The sequence below is a fragment of the Chaetodon auriga genome, chromosome 1 (genome assembly GCF_051107435.1).
Source record: "Chaetodon auriga isolate fChaAug3 chromosome 1, fChaAug3.hap1, whole genome shotgun sequence".
NCBI classification, from domain to species: Eukaryota; Metazoa; Chordata; class Actinopteri; order Chaetodontiformes; family Chaetodontidae; genus Chaetodon; species Chaetodon auriga.
Genome location: NC_135074.1, coordinates 3,086,785 through 3,098,763, shown reverse-complemented (window position 1 = coordinate 3,098,763; position 11,979 = coordinate 3,086,785). Strand labels below are relative to the sequence as shown.

The following is an 11,979-nucleotide window of genomic DNA, read 5'->3' as shown; positions in this document are numbered from 1 at the left end:
ACAACTTATAACTTCAGATGGAAAACCTGGATGTTCAGCTCAGACAGACCTTGAATAACTCGGCATAGAGTTTAGGCAGAAAGTGTGTTGGAGCACAAAGCCTGTGGTTAAACTCCATGGCAAGATTAGATGTGCTGTCCTCACATCATTGTTCTGATATCTAGGTCTAGCTGTTATCTATTTTAAGTAATACCCGTATCATTTGCAGTGTATAGGAGATGAAGCCTGACAGCTTGCCTGACAACTGGATGAGAAGCAGGTACAGTCACGTCACTGGCCTATCACAGGACTAAAGGCACATCCCCTCCAGCAGTGTATTCCGAGGTGTTTCTGGTGTCTGTCATTCATCTCATGGAACAGATACATAGCCGCGGGAAGTAGGGGTGCTGGTGGTGCTGCAGCACCCCCTATTGGCACAGTGCAGCACCCAAAACGTATTTACCCCAAATGAAATAAATTAAATTAAATGAATAAAAATGTTTTACTATTCATGGAAGTCGTATAATTGGAACATTAAGTAATAAAAACTAGCAAAAACTGAATTGTCAGTTGATCTAATAATGATCTGATTGGATCACGTAGCAAGTCATGCAGTAACATCACGTCACGTTTTCAAATTTGAACATTTTCTCAACCGATGTAGATGTAGCTAGCTTGCTCGCCGCCATGGCGCAAAAGCGGATTTCAGAGGTTTTTTTTTTTTTTTTTTTTTTAACTGGGAGAAACGATCTGGGAGAAAAATTGCAGCCCAGTCCGAGCACCTACAAACCCCTGCAACCAGCGCACATGCCGCCAGCGGAGCGGACCGAGCACCTTGACCTACGGAGCGAGGACCCAGCTAATGCTAACGTTAATGATGTTGACATCAGCTTTGCGAGTTGATGTTGGGCTGCAACGACTCGGTTAATATTAATATATTGGCCATATGTCCAACAAGATGCGTGCGCATGTAGCCCATGTGTTCATTTGCTAACTATATTTCACCAAAAATCCCCTAGTTCCCGTTTTGTTAATGTTTTTTTGGTAAATGACTATTTACTGTAAATAATTCATATTAGGGAGCTTTTATTTTGATATTGGTGTTTTATTTTGGCGGTCCGGATCTTCTGGTCCGACGTCATTTCCCATGAATCCGCGGTACTTTCCTCAGTCGCGAGATGCGCTCTTGAGGAGAGGTGAGATTATGCAATTGTTCGTGTTCTTGCTGTGTAAAATGTGTTGAAAATGCTAAACAGAATTACAATATTACTTTGTACAACTCGTCAACTTTATTCTTTGTAGTAAGAATGTTAGTTCGGTGTGTATGGGAATCATTTTTGTCGTGTACAGCGCTTTTGATAAACTGCGTTGCCGTTCTCAAGCTAGGCTATATGAGCGCGGCTATGGGTTTTCATGCGGTCGCTATTTTCTCCCTCTTTTTTAAGGTATGCATGAGAGAAACCAGAGCTTGTGAAGTGCTGTACTGATATTACTGTGTTTTACACAGGTATGTGAGCTCCCTATTTATTTATTATTTTGTTTTGCTGATTTATTTTGTATTCCTAATTTTGTCCTTTTCCTTTTTTTTTTGTTTGTTCTCATGTTCAGTGTTTTTGTATGGAGTGTGTTCAAGTTCAGTGATTCATATTAATTCATTAAATGTAAAATTGCAGCTAGTCAATGATAAAAATACCCTCAGTCGCGAGATGCGCTCTTGAGGAGAGGTATGCATGAGAGAAACCAGAGCTTGTGAAGTGCTGTACTGATATTACTGTGTTTTACACAGATGCGCTTTTGAGGAGAGAATTAAAAAATCCTTCTGGCTGCAAGACGTCTGTGGTTCCACCTCCTTCCTTCACTTTGCATTTAAACACAACGCAGAGAGTATAGCAGTATGGCGTGTCAGGCCAGACCGGCTACACGCACAGTGATCATTGAAAATATGGAGCAGCTCAAAGATGACAAAAGTGTAAGGGGAGAGACTAGAGCCAAGACTGCAGGTCTGTATAAGCAAGCCATTAAAGCTAAAACCTACTTTGGCTTCCTGTGCTGCAAGGAAGTTTTCGAGCCGTGCGTGTCGGTGGCAAGAAGTCTACAGAGCACCAAACTGCTCAGAAAGCACCATGGAAGCACTTCATGATGATACAGTGGTGGAGGAAATGCTAAACAGGGTATCCTCAGTGGGATACCAGTTGAGCAACGAGCGACCAAAATGCCAGTCCGCCACAGGCACACAACGGAGCCAGAGCAAGAAGCGCTGCACTTATGGCGACGCGAGTTTTATGAGGCCGTAGATATAGTTACGGAGGAGCTGAAGAGGAGATGCGAACAAGATGGGATAAAAACAGCAGCTCTCAGGGAGAACGCGGTTATCAAAGCAGCCAACAAGGGACAAACAGGGAATGAACACTGCCTCAAACTTCCCCTGCACATGGACAGAGCCCAGCTGGAGATGATTGGGGACGTCATGGGAGATTCCCCCCGCACCAACACTGAAGACATAGCGACACGCATGTCCACACTCCAACCACAGACACGAACTCTTTTCAGAGAAACTCAAAACTTGATCAAACTTTGCCTCTGTCTACCCATCTCCACTGCTTTTCCACTCTGCGCCGTCTTGAGACGTGGTTACGCACCACAATGACCCAAAAAAGACTCACCAACCTTGCTCTCATGAATGTCCATGGAGATATTTTGGACATGCTGGATACTGCTGCCCTCATCCAAGTCTTCATTAGCGGAGCGAAAGGCCACGTGAGGAGCCCTGTGATGCAGGTAAGATCATGTTTTTGTTTTGTTTTGATGCTGCCGCCGTGCAGCAAGGATTTGTCTAAACAAATTGGACTTTGACCATGTTTCATGTCCTTGTTGGTTTGTAGTGCTGCCGCCGTGCAGTGTGTTTTGTCTTAAGGAAGTGGAAATTGGCTATACCTGTCATGTTGCTTTAAGAGTGGATATTAGCTTTTCAGTGTGGTATCTAGGTTGGCAGTGAGTGTTAAAATCTAGAAAGTTTAATCCTTTCAGTCTGTGTTTGTAAAGCCCGGGAAATGGGCTGTTGCAATACATTGTTTACTGTTTCCATAGTGTTCAGCACCACGGACAGCACGAGCGCAACACAGTCAAATCGCGCCAGTCAACAGTATTTTACAAACACACACGTTTTGTCAGCACCCCCAGGTCAGAAGACGTTATTGCTGTTACTGCTGTCTACTGAGGTCAGTGTTCTTGTGTTGAGCCTGACATGTATTTTGGTTGCATTGGTGCATTTTGCGTGCAAGATTCACAGAGTTGGATGTCACTGAACAGAACCGTTTGAACGTTGACTGTGTATTTGTGGTTTGGGGCTTTTCAAGATGACAGAATGCAACTTTACATACAAAACATATGATCAGTTAATAAAGTATGATGCATTGTTTTAAAGCAAACTACCATATATAAAACAGAGCACGGGAAAAAAAAAACTAGTTTCTCTTCATCATCGCGCGCACCCCCCCCCCCCCCCCCGCTCCTGCTGCCACCAATAAGAAGGATGAAAGAACCCTGTGGAGGTACTGACCCTTCAGTCACCACTTCAGTATGTTTGAGACGAAGTGCAGAACTTAGAACTACGAACGTAATCCTAAGAAGAAAACCTCCTGACTGATTTATCATATTTAGAATGGATATTTTCACTCAGTGTCTTAGAAAATACCATTTGTTTTGGGAAATAAAAGAGTTTCTCTTTATTGCCAGTGTTGGCATTTCAAACGTCAAACTAGGCCTGGGTGATATATCAATTTATTTCTATTTTTTTTGCTGTGGACGATTTAAAAAATAAAAAATTCAGGTTTTTTCTCCTCTTGCTACGACGCGCCTTTTGCCCCCCAGGAGCTTCCGTAGCCAGGAGCTCCCTCCCCCCTCCCCTTTTGTTTCTTTCGCAGAAATGCACACACACACAGCAGCAACATGGCTACCGCTAATGAGAGCGAGAAGTTTGTTCCCAAGAAAGGAATAGTATCGTCAGTGGTATGGAACTGGTTTGGGTTTGCAGCAACAGACGTGGAACAGGTGAGTGCACGCTGCAAAGTTTGTCTGAAGCCCATAGAACAAAAGGCAGCAGCACAACAAACTTATTCCAGCATCTAAAACAGAGGCATCCCGCCGAGTGGGAGAAATGCCACTTTTTACGAGGGGAACAAGACCGACCAACAAACTCCCGCTAAAAAGCAACTTACTGTGGAGGAATCATTTACCCAAGGCACCACGTATGATAAGAAAGGGGCACGATGGAGAACAATCACCAAAGCGTTCGTTTTGCACATCGCTAAGGATATGGTGCCCATATATATGGTAGAAAAGACTGGGTTTATCCACTTGCTGGAAACTGTAGACCCCAGGTACGTGCTACCTAGCCGCAAGTATTTTGCTGAAGTTGCCTTGCCCCACCTGTACAACAGTGCTTGTGAGATCAGTCGAGAGCTGGAGGGGGTGTCGTTTTATTCTGCAACGACAGACGTGTGGTCCAGTCGAGCCATGCAGCCATACATAAGTTTAACGGTGCACTTTGTCAACAACGACTGGGCCCTTATCTCTGTCATTTGTACTTACTGTCTTCTTTAAAAACTAGGAAAAAAATCAGAAAAAATCGTAAATCGAGTTTTTTGTGAAAAAACCAGAGATTTTATTTTTAGGCCATACCGCCCAGCTCTACGTCAAGCCAATGAGTCAGTGCAGGATACACGTCTGACATAAGCCCAGCCATCTTTAAGTGTTTGTGGGAGGAAATGAGGTCCAGTGTGTTATTAGCCATTGAAGAACTGATGACACTGACATGTATTTGTGTGTCAGGTTCCCCAACCCAGCACTGATCTGCTGAACCTCATGTCTGCAGAAGCTTCTGACACTGGAGGACTTTGCTAGAGCGTCAGCTGTCAGGAGCAGTTTTGGATATTGATCCCTGAAACTTTGCAGGATGCTCAGGGGTTAATGGGAAAAACATATAAATAAAATACCACATAAGTACAATGTAAATGAAGTAGAGCATTTTCATTGATAAGAAAAGACAGCAATAATTTCTTTCTATTATGTTTCTTTCTTCATATCCATTTATAAATGAGAACAGACTTCACTACGGTGGCCGGGAAGTGCAAACCAACATTACAAACTGTGAGACAAAATTATGTTTTGGAAAACATTTTTACATATCATAAAACAACATTACATTACCATAACACATTTACAATTCCCGAAACAAATTTACATTTCAGAAAACAAATTAACAAGACGCGAAACACTTTTACAAGTGCCGAGACAAATTTACATTTCAGAAAACAAATTAACAAATACAATCTACCGGAAAGGGAACGTCCCAAATACGGGGTTGACCCGGAAGTGATAACGGAAGCGGGTCAATTCGAGTTGTTGACATTTTCAATGGACGGAGATGGACAGAGACCGAGTCATGTTTTGCCCGTTTTGTGGACAACATATGAGCCAATTAACGCGGTTTTGTTTTTCGTGTGGTCGGTCTCTACAGTGTTTAAGAGGCATGGACCAGACCGGCGGACCAGATATGTTAGAGCAGTGCATACAGTATTTTAATGAGGGCCACTCGTACGTTGTAATCATGGACATGATGTCATCTTCACATGGTGTACACATCAGCTTGAGGTCACTGAAAAGTAAACTGAATGAAGCCGGGTTATATCGCAGAAAGGATTACTCCTCTACAAACGCGCTAATTAGGGCCATCCGATTGGAACTTCGTGGACCCGGACAGCTGTTTGTCTACCGCATGATGTGGCAGGTACTCAAACAAAAGTACAACCTGCGAGTGAAAAGGGATCATGTGATGAATTTGCTTCGGGAGCTTAATCCCAGAGGGTGCGAGAGGAGAGCACGCCGAAGGTTTATAAGAAGAACCTACCACTCCATGGGACCGAACTATATGTGGCACGCGGATGGTTATGATAAACTCAAGCCATTCGGTTTGGCCCTCTCAGGGTGCATCGATGGATTTTCACTTAAAGTACTGTGGCTTGCATGTGGACCAACAAATAATGACCCATCAGTGATCGCTCACTATTTCCTGTCATGTGTGCGACACCTTGGTGTCATCCCCATGAGACTGAGGACTGATTGTGGCACAGAGAACGGGACCATGGCTGCAATTCAGTGCACTTTACGCCACCACCACAATGACTACTACTCTGGAGCATCCAGCCACATGTACGGCTCATCCACAAACAACCAGAGGATTGAGTCCTGGTGGTCCATATTCAGAAAGGGAAGGTAAGCGCCTTCATAAAGTCATTTAATTATATTTAACCATTGATTTCATTCTTCAAACATGCATATATGCTTAGAAATAATAATAGTAATAATAATGATAGTAATAATAATATCTGTTGGATGAAATAACTGGCGGCACGGTGGCGCAGCAGGTAGTGCGCGTGCCTCACAGCAAGAAGGTTGCTGGTTCGAACCCGGGGTCGGGCAGGGCCTTTCTGTGTGAAGTTTGCATGTTCTTCCCGTGCATGCGTGGGTTCTCTCCGGGCACTCTGGCTTCCTCCCACAGACCAAAAACATGCTCATTAGGTTAATTGGTTTCTAAATTGTCCGTAGGTGTGAGTGTGAGTGTGTGTCTGTGTGTCTGTGTATGTTGCCCTGCGATCGGCTGGCGACCGGTTCAGGGTGTACCCCGCCTCTCGCCCATTGCTAGCTGGGATAGGCTCCAGCCCCCCGCAACCCCGAAATGGGATGCGCGGGTAAAGAAGATGAATGAATGAAATAACTGTCACCTCTGGCTGCTGCAGCTACAGAGCAAGCCTTTTAGTCGAAGCAGCCTCTTTAAGTGCACTCAAACATTGTAGCATGTCCTGTTTGTTAAAAAATAGTAATCCGATGTTGAAATTTCTGTTGAATTCTGCAGGATAAAAGCTAATTAGCAAACTAAACGAGGTGCCATAAGGTTACATTATGATGTGTGCAAGGTCGGCTCGGAAAAATGGCTATTAGGCGATAGTAAACAAAACAGTTATCATGGTGTGTTCAAATACAGCAGGCACACAAAAATAATGTAGGCTAGCTGTGTATGTGCACATTTATAATAAAATTGACACTTTTTTCAGTAATAATCACTTTTACATGCAGTAAATGATAAATGAATTCAATAACTTTTTAGTGAAATAACTAGTTTGCATGAATTTGTAGTATCTTAAAAATGTGATTAATCACTATTAATCACAGCCTAAAACTGTGATCAATCTGATTGCATTTTTTAATCGATTGACAGCACTATTATTTTCATATCAATTTCTATAGGTGTCAGTTCTGGATGGAACTATTTGCAGACCTTAGAGACGCTGGATACTTCAACGGGAGTCACGAGCATCAGTGTCTGTTAAGATACTGTTTTGGTGATGTTATTCAGAGGGACTTGGATGAGTGTGTGAGACTGTGGAACACTCACAGGATTCGCCCCTCCAGAACAGCATCATGTCCAGGAGGAGTGCCCAATGAACTCTACTACTTACCACACAGGTAATACATTTGGCAGCAGATAAATATCTGTATTTGTTTTACTTTTATCTTTATTTTAATTAAATGCAATTATGTCTTCTGTTTAACATAGATTTGGCTCCAGAGACTGTGGCTTTAAAACTGAACAGGCTGAACTGGATGCCCTTCCTGAGGCTCACCTGTCAAGAGCTCCATGTGGGGACCCAAACATGCAGGAGTACTTGGACTTTGCCATGGAGCACAATCACTTACAGAAGCCAGAGTACTGGCAGTCTGCAACTGAACTTTATCTGAAACTGAAAGAAATTGCTCAGCTGTGAATTAAAATTGATAAAAAAAAGGGGAGGTTCTATGTAATGGTGGAACATAAAGTGTCTGAATCTGTCACCAAAAGTGTCATTATTTTAAATGGGAAATAAATGAATAAAAAATAAAGTAATGTAATGAGTAATATTTATTTATTACATTACATTTTTTGTATTCTAGAAAACAGAATCTCGTGAAATACTGTTTGTCTTAGTTGATCAAAAAACAGCGATTCATAAACAGACCACAGTTTGAGCTAACACAGTTTGGAGCTAAAATAATTGTCAAAATGCTGAGAAACTGACAAAAAAAACATGCTCACATATCTTTACACTATAAAAACCCTGTTAACAACAGCAACTGCACATTTAGGTGCACCTTTAACAACAGAGACAGAGTCTGGGCTCTAGAGGTCATCTAGTCGTATGGCTTACAAACAGCTAAATCCTGGACTGTTTTGAATTCCAAAGTCCATTTGTGACTTAAACACACTGTATGAGTCGAGGAGTGGTAATTTCAACAAGTTTGAACATGTATTTGCCATTGGGAATGGAGAGTCATCCAGGAACTCTATCCGTGGCAATGGTTCCAAGCCAGAAGGGGGAAGTGATGTCAGCCCAGTTGCAAACATCAAAACATCCTTCACAGACACAGCAGCCTGGCCTTCTGCAAGGAAAAAAATGTTTAGATACACCATGGTAATGTGGTTTTCCAACTAGTTACAAAAATACCTTACAAACCTTCACAATCAAGGAGATAGTCTGCCCAGTAGGCCAAGGCTTGACTTTCTTTAAGTCTCCTGTTACTCCCTGAAGGACTGAGGTCAGGTTTGAAAAGTCTCTCAAGTTCAAAGCCAGTGAGTTGCTTTTCAGAGTGGCACAGGACAGGGGCCAGCAAAGTAGGGTGTTGCTGTAGTGCAGTCAAAAACTGCAGGGCTGAAAGACCATCTTTAAATCTACAAAGTGAACACAAACACTGTTTCACTGCTGTGTAGTGCCAACTGTATTTAAATTATCTAAAGAAAACTATTGAATATTCTCTTCCCTACAATTAGAATCCGCCTAAACACGTCTATGTTTGGGGAAAATGATTTTGTGTTGAACATCACTCTTAAATTCTTTTGTCTTGCACATGACTATGGTAAGTGTTAAAAACTACACAATCACACAGAGGAATGACAGAGAGGGTAGGGTGGCATGGGTAGTTATAGACTGGCACAAGGCAGGGAATGGACAGACATACATCACAAAGGCTATCAGTTTTAATACACTAAGGCACAAATTCTGTCACAGGGACTAACTGATAAGAGAAGGACATGCCATGAGGCATTTCAAACAAAAGATTATTACATAAATACATAAAAAAGAAGCCACATCATTATAAATATGATGTTACCTGTCAATTACAGATGAGTTGCGGTCGATAATATACCATCGGAGGTAGTCAGCCACGATTTCTTTCTTTTCTTCCACAGCAGACACACGTCTCAGACAACCTGCTGTCTGTAACATTGTGCTGTGTCTTATGATGCACTCCTGTAGAGCATCCAATGAAGCAGCATTCTCAATCTGAAAGATACAAAAAAGGGGGGCATAAACACTCCAATAAATAACTGTATGTACTGTACATTTATGCCTTTTTTATTCAGTGACATACATAGCATGGTGTAACCCTACCCTATTAAAAACTAATAAATGAAGCCAATTCTGTGTATGCAATATTGGAAGTAAACATTATCTTAAGACACTGCAGGATGTAAAACTCTGCCCTACCACACTGTAGCCTTATGCTATTCTCACCTCTTGCAAAGCTTTCCCTATTTCTTCATCAGTTATTAAATTAACTGTTGATTTGAACGAAGGCTGGCCAGCAAGATAATGTACAAGATCTTCTGCAGGGTTCTAAATTAACTTTTTTGATCACCAGCCAATGTGGCTGGTGACCCTCTAAAGTTACCAGCCAATCAGAATTTCCACTAGCCAAATTTTTTCCCGGTGAAAATAAGAGAGATTATGAGTGCCACTGAATGCATTTGATCATTTTATTTACATTGTTGGCATGAAAAATGCACAGAAAGTACAACACATGAAACAAAATATACACAGAAAGTGCAAACATTTAATTTATACAAACAAAAAATGCTGTCAGATTTATTTTATAAAAGACATTTTTCCAGTAAGTATTTAGTATCATTACATTCCTAATAAAATGTATTTTTCCTTTCAACTTAAAGTGTTTCTGCTTTCCTTCTTTAATAAGAAATATATATAAGTAACTGCCATGACTTTCTTTTTTTTTCTTTCGTGTACATGCAGCAATCCTTACAAAACATGACGGCATTTTCGTGATCAAACACAAGCCATTCACGACCTGTCAGCCATTTAGCGTTAAACTTTCTTTTCTTCGTTTCGCACGCTTTGTCGACATTCTCATCCCCTGCCTCCTTCCTCTTCTCCCTCCAGACGTCTGTCCCAACCACCGCAGCATTTAGTTTAACTTTACTTTTTACTTTTAGCTAGCTCAGTCTCCTTTTTTACAGTTTATACGCCGCCGTTCATTCTTCTTCTTCTTTGTGTTTGCGTTTCCGTGGTTTCTCGCGCCGGTTGCACTACAGACTGTAGTGTGCCTGCGCACAGCCAATGGGCGTCTTGTACGTCATCACATAGCATTACGACAGTGTTCATGGGAAATGTAGGACGGACCGTCAGGGGACAAATGACCAAGAACTGTAGAGCGGCTCTGACTGACATGATTGCCTAATGCATTACCGGCCAAATTGGCTAGTAAGTTTTTATTTACACCCGCCAATATGAATTTTAACCCGCATTTGGCGGGTTGGCGGGTGTTAATTTAGAACCCTGATCTTCTGACAGGAAATGGGGTCCTGGACCTCCATGTACAACTGACACTGCGATCATCTTTCCTGCCAGGTAGTATTCATCCTCCCTAACAGCTGTGAATGAATTCATATTGCAAAATTAAAACATACACTATATACTTTAAGATATTGCGGAAAAAAAGCATATGCCATGGTAAATATATGTTTAATGATCATTAACCAAACATTAGTATAGTACACATCTAACCCTATGCATACCATTTGCATTGTAGACCAAGAACCGATGTCCTTCTGGTCCATCAAAAATGGGCCGGTCTTTCAGGTGTTTCATTAGCAGAGTTAAAAACTCTCGTCTTGGACCACCTGTGTCAATTCCCTCCTCAGGAACGCCAGCATCATCAGTAAATCTGACCAGCATGTCACAGTTGTCAGAATATGTTGTACGCTTGAAACCTCTGACTGCTCCATCCCAAACATTAGCCCTTGATATGTTGAACCTGCTGACTCTTTTGTGATCAATAGGAAGTGACAAGTTTGCCACAGTGTCAGGTAGTGTAATGTTCATCTCTTCCCTGTAATGACAAAAGTGATCTAATTAATAGACATTTCAGACAGTGCACAATTTGCCACTTTTACAAAAATTATTTAAATGCCAGAAATACTGCACAATGAAAACACTAGAATGCCACTGTCAAAAGCTCATTTTACACTGCTGTGTGTTGGAAATTCTCCACATTGACTGCAACCAGCTCCTCCTCCTCTTCCTCCACACCTGGTGCATACAGGTCTGTGTATTTACTGTTGGGAAATTACAACTTCCATGTTAAAACATCTTACTAACAAAGTTCTTCTCCATGAGTTAAATTAAAATTATTTGAGTCACTGATTTTTGGCTTACCTGTAGCAAGAGGTCTTGTCTGGATTTGTTTCAGGTGGATCCATATCATCAGTGTCAGATATTACTATTTGAAAAACAAATTAAAATGTCAAAACAACAACACTGAAAGTAAGAAACATCAGGCTGCTGCAGTCTGCCTTATTACCTGTCCAGGCTGAATTGTTGCTGAATGCCCTGGTGCATCTCTGAAACATGATAAAAATTACAAAATTATTAAATTAATTAGGACTGTCCTTCAGGCCTACAATAGTCATCAAATAATGTAGACTACAATGAAAACAGCCAAGATTCCTATTGGTTGATTAGCACTAGAAAAGCCATCTCATTAAATATGTTATTCATTTATTTGTCCCTGACAAGGGCTAGATGCCAAAATGTCCTTACCTTTCTTCTTTAGATTTGTGTTTGGGAGTACTCTGGTTTTGTGGTTCAAAAACCTGAGAGGAAATGCATA

The 11,979-nt window shown here is 41.6% G+C and overlaps 1 protein-coding gene and 1 long non-coding RNA gene across 2 annotated transcripts; one reads left to right on the top strand and one right to left on the bottom strand.

Moving 5' to 3' along the window:
* Positions 1-5,404: 5,404 nt before the first annotated feature.
* LOC143324231 (uncharacterized) lies at positions 5,405-7,802 on the top strand. The gene is made up of 3 exons (XM_076736560.1): positions 5,405-6,252; positions 7,285-7,503; positions 7,595-7,802. The coding sequence occupies exons 1-3, from the start codon at positions 5,405-5,407 to the stop codon at positions 7,800-7,802; spliced, it is 1,275 nt and encodes a 424-aa protein (XP_076592675.1).
* A 463-nt stretch (positions 7,803-8,265) lies between these two features.
* LOC143325937 (uncharacterized) lies at positions 8,266-9,631 on the bottom strand. Its single transcript, XR_013077587.1, has 3 exons — positions 9,184-9,631; positions 8,529-8,743; positions 8,266-8,454 (listed from the first exon to the last, which is right to left on the bottom strand). It is a non-coding gene; the product is annotated as an uncharacterized LOC143325937 (long non-coding RNA).
* Positions 9,632-11,979: the final 2,348 nt, after the last annotated feature.

What these genes read in the sequence shown, in the direction of transcription:
- LOC143324231 (XM_076736560.1), top strand. Translation starts at nt 5,405, where the DNA reads ATGGACAGAGACCGAGTCATGTTTTGCCCGTTTTGTGGACAACATATG. An exon ending in TCCATATTCAGAAAGGGAAG is followed by an intron (nt 6,253 to 7,284) that starts GTAAGCGCCTTC and finishes CAATTTCTATAG; the next exon opens with GTGTCAGTTCTGGATGGAAC. An exon ending in CTCTACTACTTACCACACAG is followed by an intron (nt 7,504 to 7,594) that starts GTAATACATTTG and finishes TGTTTAACATAG; the next exon opens with ATTTGGCTCCAGAGACTGTG.